The sequence below is a fragment of the Malania oleifera genome, chromosome 9 (assembly GCF_029873635.1).
Source record: "Malania oleifera isolate guangnan ecotype guangnan chromosome 9, ASM2987363v1, whole genome shotgun sequence".
NCBI lineage: Eukaryota > Viridiplantae > Streptophyta > Magnoliopsida > Santalales > Ximeniaceae > Malania > Malania oleifera.
Genome location: NC_080425.1, coordinates 47,009,587 through 47,032,643, shown reverse-complemented (window position 1 = coordinate 47,032,643; position 23,057 = coordinate 47,009,587). Strand labels below are relative to the sequence as shown.

General features: G+C 35.7%; 1 protein-coding gene across 1 annotated transcript in view; it reads left to right on the top strand.

Moving 5' to 3' along the window:
- The first annotated feature begins 7,380 nt into the window (after positions 1 to 7,380).
- Positions 7,381 to 23,057, top strand: part of LOC131163992 (MACPF domain-containing protein At4g24290) — a 53,990-nt gene continuing 38,313 nt past the window's right edge. The window contains exon 1 of the mRNA XM_058120858.1: positions 7,381 to 8,348. Coding sequence (XP_057976841.1) covers positions 8,085 to 8,348 — 264 coding nt within the window. The 5' untranslated portion in view covers positions 7,381 to 8,084. The remainder of the gene's footprint in view (positions 8,349 to 23,057) is intronic.

Here is a 23,057-nt window from a genome sequence, read left to right as displayed (position 1 = left end):
CAAATATAACTAATTTACCTAATTCCCCAAATCTCACTCTCTCTTTGGAGTGGGGCTTAGGAAACCCAAATTGGAAATTTACTCCGGCCAAAATGACGAAAATTATGACTAAGACCCCGTGGTGGTGTTCGATCGTCGATTTAGCAGCAGATTTAAGGAGAAATTGAAAAAATAGGTAAAAATTATTTTACCCCGGGAATAATGCCTACCCCGCTCCCACGACAAATCTGCTCCAATAAAAATGTCGGTGGCGGAGTTTGGAATCCAACGACACCGTCCGTTTCCCAATCAGCCAAATATCCATCGAGAAATTGAAGAGAGTGGGAGAGAGAGACGAACGTGAGCGAGAGAGATGTGAGAGATTACCAGGGGGAGGCGTTGTCTTCTGGCAGAACTGAAATTTCAATTTGAAATCTCAAAACTCAGGAAACTTCTTCTTCTTTTTTTCTTTTCTTTTTTCCTTTTTTTTTCTTTTACTTAATCCATTATTATATACTTGTGTATATATATATATATATATATATATATATATATATATATATCCTTATATGTATTTAAATATATACATATACACATAACCCTCAAATTTCTTAATTTAATTAATTTCCTTAATAATAATTTTTTAAAAAATTAATTAATTAATTAATAATTAATATTTTATTTTTTTTATTCTTTTTCGATGAACCTTCTCGTGGTATAGCCACAAGATCTTCCTTGAAAAACTTAGTGAGTCATTCTGCTTTCTTGTCCCAAGAAGAACCTAAAAATATTAAAGAAATAATAGAGGACGAGTCTTGGGTGATATCCATGCAAGAAGAACTTAATCAATTTGAAAGAAGCAAAGTGTGAACCCTAGTTCCTAGGCCTAATGATCATATAGTTATTGGAACTAAATGGGTATATTGAAATAAGAAAGATGAGAATGGGGTAGTAACTAGAAATAAGGCTAAACTAGTTGCCCAAGGTTATAATCAGTAGGACGGGTTAGATTTTGATGAAACATATGCTCCTGTTGCTAGAATGGAAGTCATTCGTATGCTACTTGCATATGCTGCTTTTAAGAACTTTAAATTATACCAAATGGATGTTAAAATCACATTTCTTAATGTCTATATTAATGAAGAAGTGTATGTAGAACAACTACCCAGTTTTGAAAATCATAAATATCCATATCATGTATATCGGTTGTCCAAAGCCTTGTATGAATTGAAACAAACTCCTAGAGCTTGGTATGAGAGGCTTAGTGGTTTTCTACAAGAAAATGAGTTTACCTGTGGCAAAATTGACACTACACTTTTCATCAAATCCAAAAATTATGATATGCTTATTGTTCAAATTTATGTTGATGATATCTTTTTTGGAGCCACTAATGATGAATTGTGTAATGAGTTTACCAAATGCATGCAAAGTGAATTTTAAATGAGCCTGATGGGTGAACTTAGTTTCTTTTTAGAGCTGCAAATTAAATAAACTAAATATGAGACTTTCATATGCCAATCTAAATATGCCAGAGACTTGCTAAAGAAATTTAATATGGAAGATAGTAAAATTCTTGGTACTCCTATGAGTTCTTCCATCAAACTTGATAAAGATAAGCAAAGAAACCCTATTGATGTGAAATTGTATCATGGTATGATTGGGAGACTCCTATATCTTACAGCTAGTAGGCCTGATATTATGTTTAGTGTGTGCATGTGTGCTAGTTTTCAGACCACTCCTAAGAAATCTCATCTATTAGCAGTAAAACTAATCCTTAGGTATCTAGTTGGAACAATAAAGCTAGGATTATGGAATCCTAAGCATACGACTTTTTGAGATTGTTTGTTATACTAATGCTGATTTTGCCGGTAGTAAGGTTGATAGAAAGAGTACTAGTGGCACTTGTCATTATTTAGGATAATCTCTCGTTTCTTGGTTCTCCACGAAACAAAACTCAGTTGCCTTATCCACAGTCGAAGTAGAATATATTGCGGCTGATAGTTGTTGTGCTCAAAGTCTATATATGAAACAACAACTTGTGGATTTTGGGTTGCACTACGATGCAGTACCGATTAAATGTGATAATACTAGTGCAATCAATATTTCAAAGAATCCTATCTCACATTCACAAACTAAACATATTGAGATTAGACATCATTTCCTTCGTGATCATGTATAGGAAAGGGATGTGACACTTGAGTTTGTGTGCACAAATGAACAATGGGCTGACATTTTCACTGAGCCACCTCCAGAATATAGGTTTATACAAATTAGACGTGAACTAGGTCTCATGTATAGTAGAGATGCTTCCTAGATATTTGATACATTGCATAAACTTAGGGGGAGCTTTCTAAAAAAATGTTAAGTCTAACAATTAATATAACAATTGGTATCTTTCATTGGCTTAGACTTTATAAATTTGTTTGTATTTTGCAATGCATAATTCTCATATCTACTGCATGATGATGTTTGTATTTATGTTTTACGTCTTGATCATACTGGAACTGTTTGGGTTAAGTAGTTGTGGATAAACTATTAATCTTTAAACTCGAAACAGGTCATTTTTATACAAGTATTTTTGAGAAAATGTCATATTTTCAAACGGCATGCTGCCGAAATTTTTAAAAATTTTCCAAACTTATATTGTGTATTAATGCATCATACCCAATACCTATGATTATTTATTTTATAGCCCTTTTTGTTGTTGCCAAAAAGGGGAGATAGAGATGAGAGGCAAAAATTGAAGGGGAGATGGAGAGGTTGGGCGACCAAACCCTTTGTGTTCAAAACACATCGGGCGCCCCGAACCGTGGATAAGTCAATATGTTGACTTGGATTCGAGCGGCCGAACATATTTGACCGCATCATCCATGGGTGACCGAACCGCTGAGGTGACTGTTCTCACCAACTTAGCCAACTGAACCTCACATTCATTTTACCCTCGGGTGATTGAACACTTGAGTTCGGTCAACCGAAGTATAGTACAGGTGATCGAAACGCGGACAAAATGATTTTTGCCTTTGGTTAGCTAACCGAACCCAGACTCGGGCACCCGAACGTTCAAAAGCTTCTTTTTTAACTGAGTCTATTCGGGCGATCGAACTAAGGTTCAGCCACCCGAAAACTCTCGGGTTACTTATTTTTTTACCGAGGTTAAATGTTTAAACATGGTTAAAATTTCTAAATTGTTTTTAAACAATTCTAATAATACCCTACATGTCCTAAACGGTCATAATTTGCCCAACTTCTATATATAGGACCTCATTTGTGTGGATTAGCAAGAAATTAAGAAAATCATTAGTGCAAAATCCTCTCAAACTCAAAATCCTATTTTGCCTATAATATTTCAAAATACTTTCATACCTTCATTCCTTTGATCAATCTTAGCTTTGTGAGAGTTCTTGTTTGTACCATTGCTTAGTTCAGATTGCTTAATACTCTCATTACTCTTGTTTGATTGATTTATTTATTTTGAGGAGTTAAACAAAGTTTATCCCACATATTCAAGTTTAATAAATCTTATGTTAGGATAAACTCTGTAGCTTGTGAATCTTTGCATTGTCATTGCAAGATTCCTATAGCTATATTTTTTGTGTGCAAATATTTTTTATAAGCTATATTATCTTTCAAACAACTCTTGAACCTATTTCATTGAAGAAAATATTTTTGAGTTGATTTGAATATTGTTGCAGCATCTTTGAAACCCTGATTTATTATTGAGTCTTGAATATCTTATTTCAAAAAAATAGCTTGTTTATACACTCTTGAGCATACTTGTGATTATATCTTGTTGAGTATAGCTTGCACAAAAATCACATCACATAGCTTACATTACCTATACTGTTGATGCGTGGTTGATTGATTACATTTGGTACATATCTGCTTGATTGAGAAGTATAATCACTATACCTTGCTTGTATTGTGAAAATACTGTTGTATTCTAAGCGTGACCCGAGGGGGCGGTAATTCAGCCCGGTAAGGATTAGTTATAAAGGTTGAGGTTAGCCCTGTGCTAATTGACCTAGTTGTTTATGTGCTGCTTCGCCCATTAAGTGAGCTCATAGTGATAATTCTTGTGCTTGTTAGCCAAGGCGAGGATGAAAGCAGTTTGCCGAACCTCGATAACATTTCTGGGTGTCATCTCTATTTACTGCTTTATTGTGCATGTTTAGCTAAATTAATTCTACAGTTTAATTTTCGCTGTATATTGATATTGATTTACTTTATCTGCACTATACTGACTTTAGGCTTGCGTAATACTGCTGTTAGTGGATTGACCTAGGGGATAAAATTTGAAAATACCAATTCACCCCCCCTATTGAGATTACAGTAAAGCTAACAGTTATAATTATTATTTTGTTTATATTGAGAAATGATGAAATTTTTATGTTACTATTTTGATTGCATAAATTGTAATGGTATGTTTTAAGAACCCTGATGGCTCGACAATTATGATCGCCGATACCGCAACTTATAGTTACAAATGATCATGAGTGCATCCACGCTGTTTACAAAGTGATTTTATATGACAGTGGATTTCTCCTAAGTGTACACCTGGGTTGGACCAGGACTTGATGATGTTGATTTAGTTTGGTCAGCCAACCAGTTAAGTTCAGTTTTCGGACCGCACAACCCAGTCATAGGGGTAAATATGACACACATAAGCCAAAAGGAGTTTTTTTTTTTTTTATACATGTTTATATATTTATGTGATTAGTTTCATTTAATAGGCCTAAATGATGATTTGAATGAAAAAGTATGCATATATATACATAGTCATATTTAAAGGGCCTACACGATGATACATATTTATATTTGTGAACAATACCCCGTTTAGTAGGGCTAAATAATGATGTATTAGAAAAGTATAAAGGGAAGTAAAAATATATAGTTATATGCATACGACTATTTAATTTATAAATAATTTACAATTGTTCAAATGTAGTTTTTTAACAGTTACAATATTAAATATTAATTATTAAATGAAATTTTGATACTGTAAAACTCATATTAGCCATACACTGATAATCATTTTTTCCACTTGCTGAGCGTCGTCTCACCCTAATTATTATTCCATATTACATATAGTTATGCATGACGTACTGGGAATTAGGCATAGCAAGCATTTGGACGGGATTAGAGAGTGCAATTTAGAATTAATATTTGTACGGTACTAATTAAAGATGTTTGTATATTTCATAGAATGTAAATATTGGAGATACCATGTATATACAATTGTTTAGTACTCTGGTATAAAAAATTCAAGGTTTCAAATTTCTTCTGTTGCTTTATACTTATCACGTCAATTATAACATGTTTATCGAAAGTCGCACATTAGATCCGATTGGGTTATGGGCGTGACAGACATCATCAAAAAGGGAAAGATTGATAGCCTTAGTGGTTACATAATATATTTGATGTATTTTAATGATATCAACCTAATTGTAGTTCCAAGTTTAACCTATCTTTGTAGATCAAGTTAGTACATGTACAAGTGACAAATACATGAAGGTATCAAATCAAATGCAAAGATCGGATGAGTAGACATTTGACTAGGAAATATCAAAGCTAACAATCATTTGGAAGAACTCAAGTACATCCAACAAAGTCATAGTGTAATAGGGAGTGTTTGAGGTAGGAACTGATGTAACTCTTGCACGCATGTTTATTGAGCAAGAGTTGAGCAAATTGCATGTGCATACTAGTTCGTAAGAGTACATATGATATCACTAAGTCATAAGTTCAGTACTTATGGGTTTTCATAGTCAAAACAAAGAGTTTAATAAAAATATCCTTTACTCAAATCTATTTTAACATGTGACAAGTTTTAAATCATATTTGTGTTGTAATCTTTTAAAGACCTGGTCTTGGTTGGGTTTAAACCTCATTCATGCACCTTAAAATCAAGTTTATGAAGGAACATGACAAACCATTGACGGTTTGACCCAGGTGCATCGACGGTTTTAGGGAGTATGTTAATTGAATTTTGGCTTGGAGGAAACCATCTACGGTTTGAGCAAATTGTCCATAGTTTGGGAGAATCTGTCGACGGTTTGCGTCGGGATTCTACACCAAATGGCTATAAACAACTAGTTTTCAAAGTAAACAATTAATTTATTAGCCTAACGACTATAAAACGGCTAGTAGCTCAATTTGCCTATAAATACAAGTCCAAAGACTTGTTTAAACATTGATTTAGGAATTTACATTTCATTCCCAAGCACACCACATTTCAATTCATCATTCATGTGCTCAAAATCTCTCTTACCCTTTAATCTAGTTGTGAATAATTACTTAGAGAGATTTGTGTGAGGTTTTGATTATATCAAATATTAGCTCATGCAAGGAGCATTCGTTTTTGTAAATCATATTCATCGTCTTATTGTATAGGGGTTTTTGGTGAACTTAGTTCAAAGGTTTTTGGTGAACCAAAGTGTAAGGGTTCTTGGTGAACCGAATTGCAAGAGTTACTGGAAGGCTCTTGGTGAGCAAAAGAGATTTGTTCCTGTGGTGTAAAGGCTTCTTCGCCGGTGAAAAAGTTGTGTTAGTGAATTATGGAAACCTTGGGTGTGATTCAACACGTTAATATCGGCATTGAGCTTTTCTTCCATTATCTTTCTAAAATATATATATATATATATATATATATATATGCAAATGTAATTAATTTATGCAAACCATGCATTTAATGGATATACATTTTTGAAAGAAGCTCATTCAATAGGCATAGTAAATTGTGGGGGCCATTTGTAATAGATATATATTTATTTATGAGTATGAAAAATCTTTGATGGGTTTATATGTAGTTTTGTTTTACTTTTTTGATTCAAAACATTATAAATTTAAGATATTGGCCAAGCAAGTCATTGATTCATGAATAAATTTAAGGTATTGGTGAAGCGAGTGAATATATGTATCTATTTATTTTAAATACATCTTATTTATTAAAATGCATATATAATGAAGCGTTATGCGCGCATATAGATAGACCCTGAAACATGGACACTTCATACAAAGAGAAATGTTTTTTCATACAACTTTGAACTCTTCCATTTATACAAAATTAGAAAAAAAGTAGTACAAATTAAGTTGGACTATTTGTATTATGGTAAAACAGGTCGATTTATGAATTCAAATGCACCGGTTTGTGGACTAAACATAAACCGTAAAAAGTTTGAATCTGGTCAAAGAGAGTGAGATAATTGTGTTTCAAATTAGTTGTGATTTGTATTTATATTTTATTTAATTTTTGCCTATACTAAATTCCCAACAATTTTAATTAATTTTTTATTGGAAATAAATATTATATACAACTTTATATATCTACCTTTAAAAAAAGACAGACGTATACAACTTTACTTGCCTATTCTAATGATGCTCCACATCATCAAAATGTATGTATTTGCATAAATTAAAATTTTACTATGTTTGTTCATACTTAAATCAAGACAACGCACTGGCCCATAGATAAGAACCGCAAGCTCAATCTCAGGTCCATCCTAACCGGCGATACTGGGGTCGCTCATGGGCAGCAGGAACAATTTCTTCGGCTCCGGAAAACATAGGGGACGAAGTTCACCGCCCGGCGGCTCCATAAAAGTCTCACATATTCATCGGTCAATATAAATGTTCGCTCTTAGTCAAACTGCTTCGGTCAGCTGAATACAGTATACCCCAGAGGCCAGTTGCCCCTTCCTACCGCTCCCTGCCGGCGCCCATCAAATTCCGCTCTCTGGGAATAGGGTTTCTCTCTCTCTGTCTCTATCTCTCTCGCTCTTGCTTTATATCGTTTGATCTGAGGTATGAAATCTTTCATCGAAATTAGATTTTTTAGTTCTTGATCTTGGAAAATGGTCTTCCGACCTAGGGTTATGGTTTCGTGGCGGTGAAATCTTGCGGTCTTGTAGCACTATCTATATCTGGTCTCTGCGGGCAATATGCGCAAATTTCTGTGTAATTTCGAGCTTTAATTTAGCACAGCTGAAAATTCGCGGATATTTCGCCAATTTACAAAATTTCGCGCGAGTTTATAGAATTTTCGTGAGTAGGTCGATTTACGTAAGAGTTTGGATTTGGTTTTGAGGAAGGAGGGTGATGTTGGAGTGATGGCGCTTAAGGTTCCAGCGCCAAGGGCCGCTGAGGTTGCGATTCAGTCAATCGGCCGGGGCTATGATATTGCTATAGATCTGAGGCTGAAATACTGCAAGGGAGATGATATGGTTAATCCGCGGTTGATTGAGATTGATGAGGATGCTGGTCGAGACATTGTGCTGCCTGGGGGGATAACTATCCCGAATGTTTCAAAATCAGTAAAGTGTGATAAAGGGGAGCGCACACGGTTTCGGTCTGATGTTATCTCATTCCAGCAGGTATAGTCATTATAGGAACATTTTCTAAGTTTTTGATTACTTTTCGTAGCTGATTATCATCTCGTTTCTATGGTTTTTGGAAACTAGTTTGAGGTTAGTTTTGTTTTGAATGCTTTGCTGGAGAACTTTGAGTTCCTTGTCGCAGGGATTTGTATCTTGTGCATTGTTTTGCTTGTGCTTTTTGAGTGACTTATTTTTTGTTTGGTTTACATTTTGCAATATAAAAATTCAAAGGGCTAAGCCACCATATTATGGAAATGTGTTTCTTTTTCCTTCAGAATTTTAATCTTGATTTCTCATTTCAAACTTATGATTTGGTTAATACATGATGGCTGAATGAAGTGAAAGACTTACTTCCTCGTCTCTCACCTCTCTCTCTCTCTCTTTCTCTCTCTCTCTCTCTCTCTCTCAATATATACATGTATGTATGCCCGTTATTTGCCTTCTTAAATTGTTCACACGCGCCTGTAGGCCCCCACGAAATTAAAAAAAAATGTTTGGTTTAAAATTCCTTTGGTTTTTAATTAAAAATAGATTTAAAAAATTTAATATCAGGGCTAAAAATGATTTGGATAATTGGATCCTGTTCCAAGTAATATTTTAAGCACTTTCTTGACATTGAAGAAGTCAATTCATAACCTAAAACTAATAGAGACCCAACACTATGCACATGATATGATTTTAATAATAACTCTTAAAGAAATTCATTAATTTATAACACTATAAAATAATACGAAATTTCAATTTTGTTTGTTAAATTACAAAATTTTACCACATAATTTTAGATACATGTTACGTAGTTTTGACAATATTTTTCATATATTTTAAACATTTTTTTAAAACCAATTTGGTGGGAACATTAAGTATTGGGTTTTTTTTTTTAGAAAACTATTTTTAACAGTTAGAAATTGCTCAATAAATATATAGTTTAATAAGCTACTAATATTTTGAAACTGATCTATAGATTAAATCATTACTATTTTGAAACTGTAAAATATTAGTTATTTAACTGTTGTAACTACTAATGATATTTGAATTAGCATTTTCTATAGTTGCTAATCATAATTGAACATAAATATTTTGTAATTGTCAATATAACTTGATGTCTATCATTTTTTATTTTATTTATTAATGGGAACATAAATCTATTTATAATTATTATTTTAAAGTCACCTCATAAATAAAATGATTAATATTTTGAAACCAACTCATTATTTTTGTAATTTATTTTATCTAATATTTAATCATAATTAAATTGAAGACAATGTTTTTTCAAACTAATATATGTTACACCAGAATAAAAAGAAAACTCTTAAATTAAATGAACACACTGCTTCAGAGACATTATTAATTCAATTTTTTTTAGTGGTTACAAAGATATTAATTTAGTTACTATTAGCAGTTACGAAAATTAAATTATAAATTTATGAGGAGGTTTCAAAATACTAATCATTTTATATATGAGGATTCAAAAATATTAATTATTTCATTTATTGCTTCATAAATTAATTCATTTACAACCGTTCTTGAAATAATTACTTCAATTATCAATAGCAGTTAAAAATTATTTTACGAATTTAAATTATAAAAAGGTTTAAGTCAATTAATAGTTTCTTAAGGACATTCCAAGATCCATGTCAAAATTCTTAATCAATCAAGAACCCAAGCATGTCAAGCATTACTGTACAAATTCAAGCAGAAAAACAAAACTAGTAAAAAATAGATGAACCTAAAATGTAAGCATAATCCATTCACTCAAAAAATTAATTAGACAATCTCAGACTGTATGAAAAGCTTATACTATATAAAATCAAATGTCATTAACAAAAAAGAAAAGCTACACCATATATCCATCCAAAAAAGACTACCACAGTACCTGGATGGAGGCCCTTGCTATTGTCTCTACTATTGTTGAACACTAACTAAATTATTCTACTCTTGCAATCTCCAAAAACGTCATCATTGAACCCAAAAAAAAAAAAAAAAAGAAATTAAGAAATATTGGACTAATCATCACCATTTCTTGGTGTCGTCACCCCGACTAGCTTCTTGATCTCACTTGCATACTTCAGTGAGACAAACTGCGATCTCACTGGTGCTTAGGGATAAAGGAAACTAGACAAAAATAATGGAAAAGATAAATTTGGTTTGGTAGTTGAAAAATCATATAGTAAAAGAAAGAAAAAAACACTATCAAACATGTACTTGAGCATGTTCATTTTCCAAAAAAAATAAATAAAAATTACTTCACCTTATTAGCGACTTTGATGCAAGCATGGTCTAATAGAGCCTTCCATTTTCCAATATCTAATAGAATTCCCAATTCTTCTATACCATTTGTCTCTGCAAAACTACATACGTACTATAATTTAAGAAATTGAACAAGCAAATAATTGTCAAGAAAAAGTACGTATAATCTAAGTAATATGTAATGTAAATTAAAAAATTAATAAAAAAAAAAAAATTGTAGATTTACATTAGTGATTGACTGAGGCTAAAAAAATCTGCAAACATGACTTCTAAAATACAACAATATGATGTGAAACTTGTCAACTCAGTTGAGAAACCATAGAGTATTTATTTCTATTGACTCTAAAGATTAACCATCATGATTTTTTTGCCTTGTCGTCACAAATGAATCTTTGTAAAACAATCAATTTTCCTTAAGTCTTCAAAAAATAAAAGTGATTAAAATTGAACACCCAATCATGGAGGGAAGGATGGAGGGAGAATTGGTGATGACCGAGCATCCTGCTGATTGGAGGAACCTCTGACCAACCTAGGACACACGACTGACCATTATGCTTTCAATTATGTAACTTGATGATTGGAAGGAAAAGAGGAAATTATGGTGCTGTGCAGTTTTGGCTATTTTATGGATGATTTGGCTTGAGAGGAATGTTTGCATTTTCCATGATGGTTATATTAGTAATGATTTGAAGTGGGACAGGATCATTTTTGCATCGTTGGTGTTCTCTTCTGGATATTTTGGGTGCTTTGTCTAATTTTCAGCCAGATTGGGTGGTGGGAGAATTGGCAATGATCAAGCATCCTGCTGATAGGAGGATCCATGACTAACCTAGTACACACGAATGACCGTTATGCATTATGCTTCTTTCAATTATGTAACTTGATGATTGGAAGGACAAGAGGAAATTATGGTGCTGTGCAATTTTGGCTATTTTATGGATGATTTGGCTTAAGAGGAATGTTTGCATTTTCCACGATGGTTATATTACTAATGATTTGAAGTGGGGCAGGATCATTCTTTTTGCATTGTTGGTTTTCTCTTTGGATATTTTGCGTGCATTGTCTAATTTTCAGCGAGCTTGGATGGCAGTGTTAGCTTGATTTCTTGTATCTGTTTTCTTTTGTTTTGAGATTTAAATTTTTATTTTTGGTTTTTGAAGAATGTCTCATCCCCCTTATATATTTTCTCTCTATAAATTTAAGTTTTCTATCCCCCTCCCCCCCCCCCCCCCCCCAAAAATGATGGTAGAGACCTCCATAAACATCATCACATAAATTGATTTTGAATAATAGGAATTTTTTCTTCCCTGATAAGTAAAATGAGATTTTATTTATGGGGCACCAAGGGGTGCCACCTATGTACAAGCAAAGAAAGAAACAAAAACTGTTTAATCAACCGTGTTTGAATAACATGACTCTTATGCCACACCTCCACCGAGGCCATTGTCCATGGCTGCTGCAAACCTGCAGTGCCTCCTTGCCACCTGCTGCCAGAGCAGGGCAAACCCGTCTTCCAAATGAATACAAACAACTCCAAGTTCCCGACCTTCTGCCCATTTATCCCATCTAATGAATCCACCACATCAGCCACTTGGTTTGTCACTACAACTGCTAGCTCAAGCCTCTTTGCTAGCAGCTTCAAGCGACCAGAAATCTTGAAAAGCAGTGACAATCTCCACTTAAGATCGAGTGTGTTGTTCTCAAATTCAGAGTGAAATAGTGCTGTGATTGAATTTATTAAAACCAACTCAGCAAGCAATTGGGCTGGTGGATTCACAAGGAATTATTCCGTCTTGGACATTATGCCGAGCAATTGATCTGCAGAATGCACTCCATGGACGAAAGCTAAGTCACAAGGATCACTATTGCGAGAGGTCATGGGGTGAGGATGGGAAGAGCAAAAGGTGTGGGGGAGTTATTGGAGGCAGTGAAGGGGGAAAGGGAATTTGGAATGGATGTAGGAGAGGAGGCAGCGAGTCCTCCATGGGAGACAGGGATCTGGGCAGACAGGAGGAGTTGGAGGCAGAGCTGGATTTTGCTGCAACCACTCTCAGAGATGAGCTTGGTGATAGGTTTGCAGGGGATACAACCGCCGATGCAGAAATCAAGGATGGGGCAACCGACGGTGCACTTATGGGTGCTAAGGGGACGAAGGTGAAGGTTTTTTGGGTTTCATTGGCAGGGGAAGTATGTGTTTTGTTTCTCTATATCAAACAACATCCTCACTCCTTCAAACTAGGACCACCCTTCTCATGCTGAACCCCACTCATTCAAGCTAGCTAAGTCTTTCAACAAAAAACCCAGAAATGCCTGGCAGCGTTGGTCCCTCTTGCGACATTCACCTCCCAAAAGACAATCAGTCTTTCAACAAAAAACCCAGAAATGCCTGGCAGCGTTGGTCCCTCTTGCGACATTTACCTCCCAAAAGACCATCAAGACCCAGGGCTTGACCTTCACCCCCAGATCTTCAGTATGCAGAGCCCTCAATAATCCTCCCCCTGCTGGAGAAGAGTATAGCTGCTGAAGATAATAGAAGTGAAAGAGAGACCAAAGGAAGTAGAAGGAGAAGAAGATGAATGCTGACTGGATGCTTGGGGGTTGTTTACTGGGACGCCAGTGCATCATTCTATCCCCTATATTAATGGGTGTTGGATTTTGGATGACATTGAACCAATTCCAGAAGTTGGATGACTTCAATTGTAGGAACTAAAGTATGTAACCGAATTGAATTTAAGTGATAAGCTCAGTGACAGCGCTTGTCTTTAACCCACTAAATCCACATCCTCCTTCTGGATCATCAGAAGCCAGCACTTTAGACAGCTCTAAGCATAGTTGTCAAATTGAGATTCAAATCATGAATCGAAATTCCAATTTTGGGAATTGAGAATCAAGAATTGAATAGTAAGATTCGGTGCAAATTTCCAAAATCAATTCTAAATTACATGCATATATTGATATACAAACAATTAGTAAAATAGTAATATTCATTTAATTTTTAAAATTAAAAAAAATCATATTTCATGTCTATGCATTCCCTAAACAAATGAGAAGTGAGGGAATAAACCAAGAAAAATTAATAGAAGGATGAACTTTAAACTGTTTAGTGGAAGGTATCAAGAAAGAATTTTTAGAAAACCTAAGTTTTGGTGTTTATCAACAATTGAAAAGTAATATTTCATGCACATTCTTTCTCAAATTAAAAATATAAAAAATGATTTAACCTAAAAAATGTTATTAATTGAACAAACTACTAGAAAAACCAACATTCAAATCTTAACAACACAGCAAAACATGAGCCTCACAATAGCAGATGAGTGTTCTGCCCATTGTTCTCAAAAGCAGAACTTTATACTCCTCCAAGTGTGAGGAATGGTTTTGTGAAGGCAACATGTGATCTAAAGTTCTATCCCTCTTTTAAAGCACAAAAGTAAGGTAGAAAGGAATGGAAGGTAATCCTGTAAAAATAAAAATAATGAAAAAATTTTGCTTTTGGAGTTTTAAAATCAGGTTTGTTAGGATATGATACGTCTAGAATTGTGTGAATTGATGGATTCAAAATTGATTTGTTACATGCACAAGGTGAATCAATAGGTGTGGCAACGATTCAATTGTATTTAGACTCGCTAGTTAGATTCAAATCGATTTGATGCGGAATTGATATGAATCGTACAGATTTGAATTGTGAACCATAAGATTCTAACAACTATGGCTCTAAGACCAAGTTGCTTGCTTTATCACCCCATATGCTGATGATGAAAGATAGACTCCATTTTGGTTTCTCACAGTGGATTCAGATTATATCCCCATTCCAATCTTTAAGAGAACTTTTCACTCGATACCTTTTAGATTTGTTGTTTAATCCCTAAAATTCCTAGGAATTTGCTGCATCCTCATAAATTGTGGAAATAACCTCTGCTGCAACCAGCCTCTTCTGAGTAGGAAAATCCTGCATTCTGGTCATAATTAATAGAAAACCCCAATCTCTGTTTTCCTCTTGTTGCTCACCAAGGTTATTTAAGGTTCATGCTTTTTCCTTAAAGCATACTCTCATTATCTGTCTAGTCCCTTAAGTTCCTCAATGCCTGGAGTGATCGAATGTCCACAGTTTTTTTTGCACTCTGAAGAAGCCTTATCAAAAATAGGAATGATGGATAGAATGAGCTGAAGAAACGTGGGATTTTGCATCATCGCACTCTGTTTTGGTGAGCCATTGCAGTAGAGTAGGTCAGTTTAGGTCCCTTTTTCCATTGTGTTCTGATCTGTGCTTCAGTGCCAAAAGGCGCCTTCTCTCTTGAAGAGGCAGCAGCCTGGTTGGGCTCTCAAAATCAGAGCATGAGTCATATGGGCTTTCAAGGCATTTGCCTTTTAGAGAAAGGGTTTTGGTTCAGTCTTGGGCCCAAAGATGAGATTGAACCCATCTTGAGTCCTGTTTTGAGGGGATCTTTTTTTTAAAATTTTATTTTTATATTGAAAAAGAAGGGGGACCTGTTGAAACTCTTGAAAACTTTGGGCCTAGAAGAACTGGCCCTGCCTTTTCAAATTTGAAATTGCTGGTGGCCAGCTGTCACTGCACTCCATTCCAGCCTCCACTGTGCATCTGAATGAGGGTGTGGGTCCAGTCATGTTCAAGAGGTTGGGTTCATTCATCCTCCCTGCTTTCATTCCTCCTGCTCTCTGTGCTGCTGAGCTCACCCTGAGAGATATTTATGTAGTGGCTGCAGTGGGACAGGATTTGATTGTCTTCATGGATGGATACCTTGTGCACCTGCATTGAGCCGCTGTTATTGTTGTGAGAGGGCAGTTAACCAATGGTAGGTGCTGAATCCCATTTCCTGTGGCCTTTGGGTTGGCATCTGGCAGGATACAGGATCCTTGGTGGCCTTTGAGACCCAAGGTCTAAGTGGGTCAAGCCTATTGGCAAGTTACTCGGATGTGACTCGCTCTCTAACTCAAATTGGCTCAATTCTGTTTGGAGTTCTAGCTGAGTTACTCTAACAGCTTAACGAAATGAGTTTGAATTTTGTAATGCTACTTGTGAGCATAAGTGAATTTTTTTAATTTTATTTTTTTGTACATATTTAATATTATACATACATTATATATGCTTTATGCATCATGGTTTTAAATAATGGCTGCGACTGTTAACACTGTTACGTAATGGTTTTTTGGGTTACCGATACCGTTAAGAAATTGGTGGGAGGAAAATCACGGCTGTAGTGGCCGTTACAGACCGTGACTGTTACGTAAAGGCCGCTACGGCTGTTACGTAATCGCTATAGGACTGTTATGCCAAAAAAAAATATTTTATTTTTTACTTTTTCTTCTCGCATTTTCCCTCTTTCATAAATCATTCTCAATATACCATGTGGCGAGAGGGGGAAAATATTATAATGAGGACGACAATGATACAAAATTTACTACTACAAATACTCACAAGAGATGCATTAATTAACAATTTGAAAATACTAACTTGTTAGGAAAATATTTTATTTTGATAATATTAGTAATGTGATATTTATGTTCTATATTTTTCAACTTCAACCTTCTTTCTTTTCTAGCTATTTTATATTTGCATTATTCCTATGTCTTGTGTGTCTAATAGATTAATGGAGTGTATAATGTATTTTGTTTAATTAATTAATTTAGCACACAAGAATTTATCATAGATAAGAACATTGAGAAGTATAAATATGCGTGCACACATAATTTTTCTATGAATGGTGGTTTAAAACAAATGTAAACTTGTTGCCCTTACCAAATAACTTAGTTTGTTGCCCTTACCAAATAACTTAGTTGAACTAAAGGATCCAAAATACACTAAAACTCTTTCTAAGAAGGGCTAAAAGCTTAAAACATGCAAGTAAGCTATTATGTACAAGGTTGTGCGTGCTTCAAAAAAATTCACGGCTGTTATGTAACATCCGCTACTCCCACTTCCCATTACACTCGTTACCGTTATGTTACGCTACCCGCTACCGCGATTTAAAACCATGTTATGCACGTATTTGATATTAATTTATAATCAAATAGAGCTCAAGTTTTAAGAACTTGCAGCTGAGTTGAGTTCGAGTTGAACAATTTTGAGATCGATTGAGTTTGATTTTTGAGTTTTGGGCCCAAAATTTTTGAGTTGGGTTGAGTTTGAGTTACCCTCTGTGTTGATTCCGCTTGACTCAAATACACCCTTAGTTACCCTCTGTTTCGGTTTGGCTCTTGACTCAAATACACCCTAAGTTGAGACACTACATCACCTTTTTGAACCAAAGCCTTTGTGAGCCAAAGTCCTCTGGGAAGGTGATGGTCCTCCATTCATTTGGATTGATTTCTGTAAGCGTGATGAATCTACAAATTTGTTCTTCTTTAGTTGGAACTTTCTAGCGTGAGGTCAAAGGTTTTGCTTTCCACAACAATTTTTCTTTGATCATTGCTGCGCATGAGTGGACGGGGATGAAGGGAGGGGGGAGGGAGAAGGAAACCTGTAATGGAATTATGCATGGCTTTATGAAGATCGTAATCATGCAAATCAATTAAATTCAAGCATTTGGAAAGCATACCTTTTATTGGAATTAAAGAAACCTCCAATAATAGAAGGATCCAACTAAATAGAGCAATGGGAACTCACAAAGATCAAGGATAAATGCGTGAGTTGTCTTTCACTTTGGCAATCTCTCTCTCTCTCCCCTTTTTTTGGTTTCTGTTTCATCTAGATCCTTGGAAAAAGGGACCCAAGGGTCTTTTTTGTTGACATAAGGGGAGCCCTAAAGATAAAACTCAAGATAAGCCAAAAACATGTGAGGGAAGGGTGCAAGTGCTACTGGTCGTATGGGCCGAACGCTTCACACTGTGTGAAGGGCTGTGCAGCACTAGTTGGAGCACACAAGTTTAACTAGCCAGCTGAAATTAAACTGCGGATCACCACTTGAAAAAGTCCACAACCATTGAATACAATTATGTGGAAGTAGTAAGCAAGCATGAAAGTAAACACAAGTCAAGTGGTAAACCATAAAGCAATGAAATTTGTATCATTACTCTTCTATTGGTAACGAGAGGTTAGTGAGGGAGGCAAGTAGGCTTAATATGTTTATAGAAGCTAGTGAAGTTCAAGGTTTGATGAATATTCACCTTTCCCTAAACAGCTATGCTAATCTTACTCTGACACTAGAAAACATCAATATGATTGAGGAGTCATACTCCCCCTTTTCACTAAAGCAATTACTCTACTTAAAAAAACTATATTAGTACTTACATAATGCTTACCCACCCAATTTGCACAAGACAAGTAGTCACGGTAAGCCTTGAATAAGTTTGGCTCATGACATTCTCCTGTACTTACGTGATCAACATCTTGTATTAAGAAATGACTAAGTTATCTGTTTTCACCATGAACCTGACCCAAGGAGGTAATGCGCCTCACTTGAAGACAATGAAACATTGCTAGCATTTTCTTTTCTTGATTTGTGTACTTTTGTTCAACTTCACTAAGCTTACAACTCTTGTATGCGATAGGATGCCCATTTTGTAAAAAGACTTCGTCAAGTGTACAATTGAATGCATCTGTCATATGTCAACGGGCTTCATGACTTCCGTCAAGACGACAAAGGCTTCTTGCTCGTGCGCTCATTTCCATCCATGACCCTTTATTAGTAATTCAATTAACAGAGCAGTCCTCGAGTAGTCCTCAATGATCTTGCAATAGTTGTGGCAACCAATAAAAGAATGCAACTTTTGTTGGTATCTTCTAATCTTGAATAGTTCTCACATTCTACTTATCCATCCTAATATGACCTTGTTTGATCCCTGGCCAAGGAACTTGATACTCTTCTAATCGTGGAATCTAAATTTTCCTCAAAATTTTCCCAAGATGGCACCAAGTCCCACTTGGTTTAGCCAATATCACTCAATCAAACTTGGTGGTGTGTTATCCTGCGAGTATATATATAGAATAATAGCATGCACACAGCAAGCATTTATAGGAGCAACACCTCCACCCTTAATCTTTTCTTAAGACAAAGGAAACACACTTTACAACATGCAGAACTACTGCACAAATCTCTTGTGTTTCAGGCTTGCAGCATGTTAATTTAAACATAATTAATTCCTCAACTATGACAACCTTATGCCTGATGGCTAGAATGTGCCAACAAGGTACCAACTGACTCTAATTGCATTTGCACGGCTAGAATGTTGCTATACCTGAAATTGTCCTCAAACAAAGGAATGCAAGTTAGCCTTCACACAAAACTATCAAGTAATTGCCCTGTAACATTGTCAACCAACTGCGCATGTCATTGACGCTGCATGTGACTTGTGGGCCAAATCTTCATATTTTGCACAGTTTCTACTCAATCATGTCAATTCCCACTTATAAGCTTGTAGCCACAAGACATTAGAGCAATTGGCATACAACTGAGTGAATCTCCCACACATCCTGCTACATATAACTGAAACCAACCACTGTAGCAATGCAATAAAAGATTACGGCCCCCACCATGTCTATCCCTTACCACCAGGACATCTCAACCACTGTGTGCTCCCTCCTTAACAACATAGCATAAACCATCTAAAACCCACAATATAGCCTTGATGCTGCCTTGGCATATGGCCTAGTGGTTCACATGCCTTGGCAATGTCAAGTGATCAAGAGGCTGACAAACTACTCCTCTTGGAAGACACCAACGTCCCCATTGTGATACTGTGAAGACAATCCCTATTTGCTATTCAAATTGCCATAATGCCACATCCTTTTTCCCAATTTGCTTCTGCCTTTGGCAGTCCTGTCCACTTCACCATGCAGTAAGTCCTCTGAACCTCAGTTTTGTGATCCAAAATTTTATCGGCATCCCTATACAACTATTCTTTGATTGTTGGTGGGGCTCTCTCTTGGCTTGCATCCTACTTTCATTTAGGAGATCTACATGGAAAGTCTTTAGAAAATTGACATTGGAGGTTGGGTGAACATTTCACCTATGTGTTAATTTCTACCACTCTAGGCAACATTACCACTTGTTTTTTGAATTTCAAATGGCCCATCATACTTGAGAACCAATCCTAGAACTGTTGTACTGTTCATATCTTTGTATCTATAGTGTCAATTTCAGTAACACCATGTCCCTGCATATTGTACATCTTCTTTTCCTGTCTCTATACTTTTCATTTGCCTAACTGACTTAGACAAATTGTCTCTGGCTTCCTTAAGCATCTTCTGTCAATTGCAGGCTAACCAATGTGCAGCACGACATTTCCCACTAGCATGCTGCACAGGCACCTCGTGTGGGGTGAGAGTTCAAAACCACAAAGTCGATTTGAACGGGCTCATTCAAAATATCTATGCAGGTTATAGAATTGGGATACATCCTGTAATCAACCCAAAACTTTCTCTCACATAGTGCTTTATAAACTCCTCAAGCAAAGCATTCACTCTTTTAGTTTAATCATCCCGAGGGTGATTGCTTTTAAAGAACTTCAATTCCATCCCCATGTCATTGAATAAATGAGTCCAAAATCTCCTAGGGAACTGGGTCTCTATCACACAATATCTTTAGGCATCCTAAATTGTTTCACTTTCACCCCATGTTTGAAGAATATCTCTGCATCCACCTGACAAGCATATGGGGCTGCAATGAAGACGACATATTTGGAAAATCAATCTACCGCAACAAATTTAGATTGCATATCCTTCACCTTTGATAACCTCACTATGAAATCCATAGACAAGTTTGTCCAAGGCTTTCTTAGAACTGGTAGACATTGCAGTAACTTGCTTCTTTCTGTCTCTCTACCTTATTTTGTTGGCATATAGGACAGGTTGGGGCCATCATGCTTGTTTTGAAACCCATATTTGACATTGGGGCACCATAAGGGGATTTGAAGGGTTGGATGGGTCCGATTCCCTCAATTTGACCAACTTCAAAGGTCTCATTTTATGAGGGGCTGTGTAGGTGCTCTAGCTCTTGGCACCAACTAGATTTGATGATCAGTTGCACATTGTGGTGGGAGAGACTTTGGGAGTTTTGCACGCATAATTTCAGAGAACTCTCTTAATAAGTCTAGCCACATTTGGGACTTCCACCAGCTGATTATGCTTAACTTCCATAAGAGTAGCCAAAAATGTGGAATCTCCTTTTCACAATCCAACATTCACTTGTATGGCCTATATTGCACACTTCTTGCTTGGATCCTTGTACATTGTAGGAACAAAACAAGAGGTTTGTCCATCCAAAATTAAGATTCCAGCGAAGTCATCTATGGGTGTTGTCATCAAATTGGTGTTCTTGCCACGATCCTATTGTGATAATAGCAGTAGCCATCCCTTGAATGGGCTATGTTACGAAGCATAGCCCATTCAACCTTACAAAGAAAACTTCTATTTGTGACCGTAAGTCCCCTTTTGTACATATTGTCAAGGGTTAAAATATTTCCATGTGTGGAGTCCCAAATAGGAAAAAAAAGGCAACCTTTGAAGGGGCTGCTGTCCTCCGGATATGAATCCAAGGGGATTTGTTGCAATTTGTTCCCATCAGGGAGGGCATGTTGTAGAAAGAATTAACAGTGGAAACGCCATTTTTGTTGAAAGCCCATTTTGGTTCGTTGAGGATGTTTTTCTGATGGAAATTATAAAGATTTCTGTAGAAGTCAGAGAGTGCATGAAGGTCCCAATTTGCCGCATTCCTAGTAAAAGGAATATTCCAGGAAATTCCTTGATAAGTGATTTGGAGATGATGACTAATAAGGGCATTTTTGTCTCAAGCCAAGTTGTAGATGGAAGGAAAGGCAGCTCTAAGATTACTATTCTCATGCCACACATCATGCTAGAAGTAAACGTTGGCCCCATTTCCCACTTGAATTCTCACAAATTGGAAAAAATCATCCCTTCCTTTCCTAATGAATTTCCAAACTCCCACTCCATAGGGTCCCCTATTATTGTGTGTTATCTAATCATCATTGAGAGTTATGGTGTGATCCCAAGAGGGGGGTGATTTGGGATTTAAAAATATTTTGCAAATTTAAATTTCGCCAATTCGTCACATTAAATCTCATTTAAAAATTAAAGCGTGTATGAAAAATAAGAATGACAATAAATAAACATTCATACACATGCAGAAATTAAGGTGCGGAATTTAAATGAGAGAGAGAGAGAGAAGATTTGTTATCGAGTTTCGACCAATCCTGCCTACGTCCCTGCCTTAAGCCAAACCACCTTAGAGGATTTCACTACCTTTGCTCACTTACCGGGTGGAGCGACACCGTTACAACCTCTCCTTATGGGGCAAGGTAAACCCCAACTCAAATTTCAGGGTTGAGCCACAACCTACAATTACACCTTACAGGACGGTGCTCCTAGTTCTCCTAACCGGGTTTGAACCAATCCGGTGGACGTTACAGGCTAGTGCAATCTTCTTCTGACCACACGCTGGGAATACAACAATAATAAAAATTTGCGTACAAAGGGAATGCTTCTTAGATAAGCAGAGATGTACACAATGAAAGCTCTAATATGCACTCTCAAATGATTTAAAAATGAAGCTCAGTAGAGTATGGTATTCCTCTCAAAATATTTTTCAAGTAAACCTATGAGAGTATGGAAAATGATTTTGTTTATGAAAATGACCTTTTAAAATTTAATTTAAATAAGGCTTCCGAGCAAAATATATGAAAGTGAATATTAGCTTAAGCCATTGTCAAGAAGCTTCTCAATCTCAATATATATATCAATGAATGTATATGCTCAAAGCATTCTTGAACTAACCCATAGATTTTCTCCAATAAAAACATTCCAAATAAATGAATAGGAGAAGTTAGGGTTTTCATTTAAAATGATTGACCTTTATAAAAACAAATTCAATAAGGCTATCTAGCAATATATGTATGAGCTTAAATATATGCTTAAGCATTCAAGACAATTTCAAAATAAATTTCTCCAAAATATTTTCAAATAAAAGGTATGGGAGAAATTTGATCTTTGAAGAACATGATAATAAAAAGGCTATCAAGCTATATATATAAACTTGAATATAAGCTCAAGCCTTTCTAAATAAAACCTCCAAAATATTTTTCTCCAAAAAGATTTTCAAGAAGAGTAGGAGAAATTTGATCTTTGAAAAACAACAAGAATAAAAAGTAGAGGCTTTCAAGCAATATATATAAACTTGAATATATGCTCAAGCCTTTTCAAAATGATCGTTGGTGCACATTCAAGGCTTCAATATTGCATCTCTCATTTGTGCCTTCTGCATTATAAATCTGTTCAAATACTAAACGTACACATGAGATGTGGTTTGTCATAATCAAAACAGGAATCGGACTCAAAAAGTCAACAATTATATTCGACACCATATTTAGAAACAATAATATGCCACTAAAAGTGGTCTTTCTCCTTCATGAACCTCCATGACCACTTCTAGAGGAGGGATTTATTTAAAGTGAGGAGGGATTTCAGCTCCAAAACTCCCAAACATATGC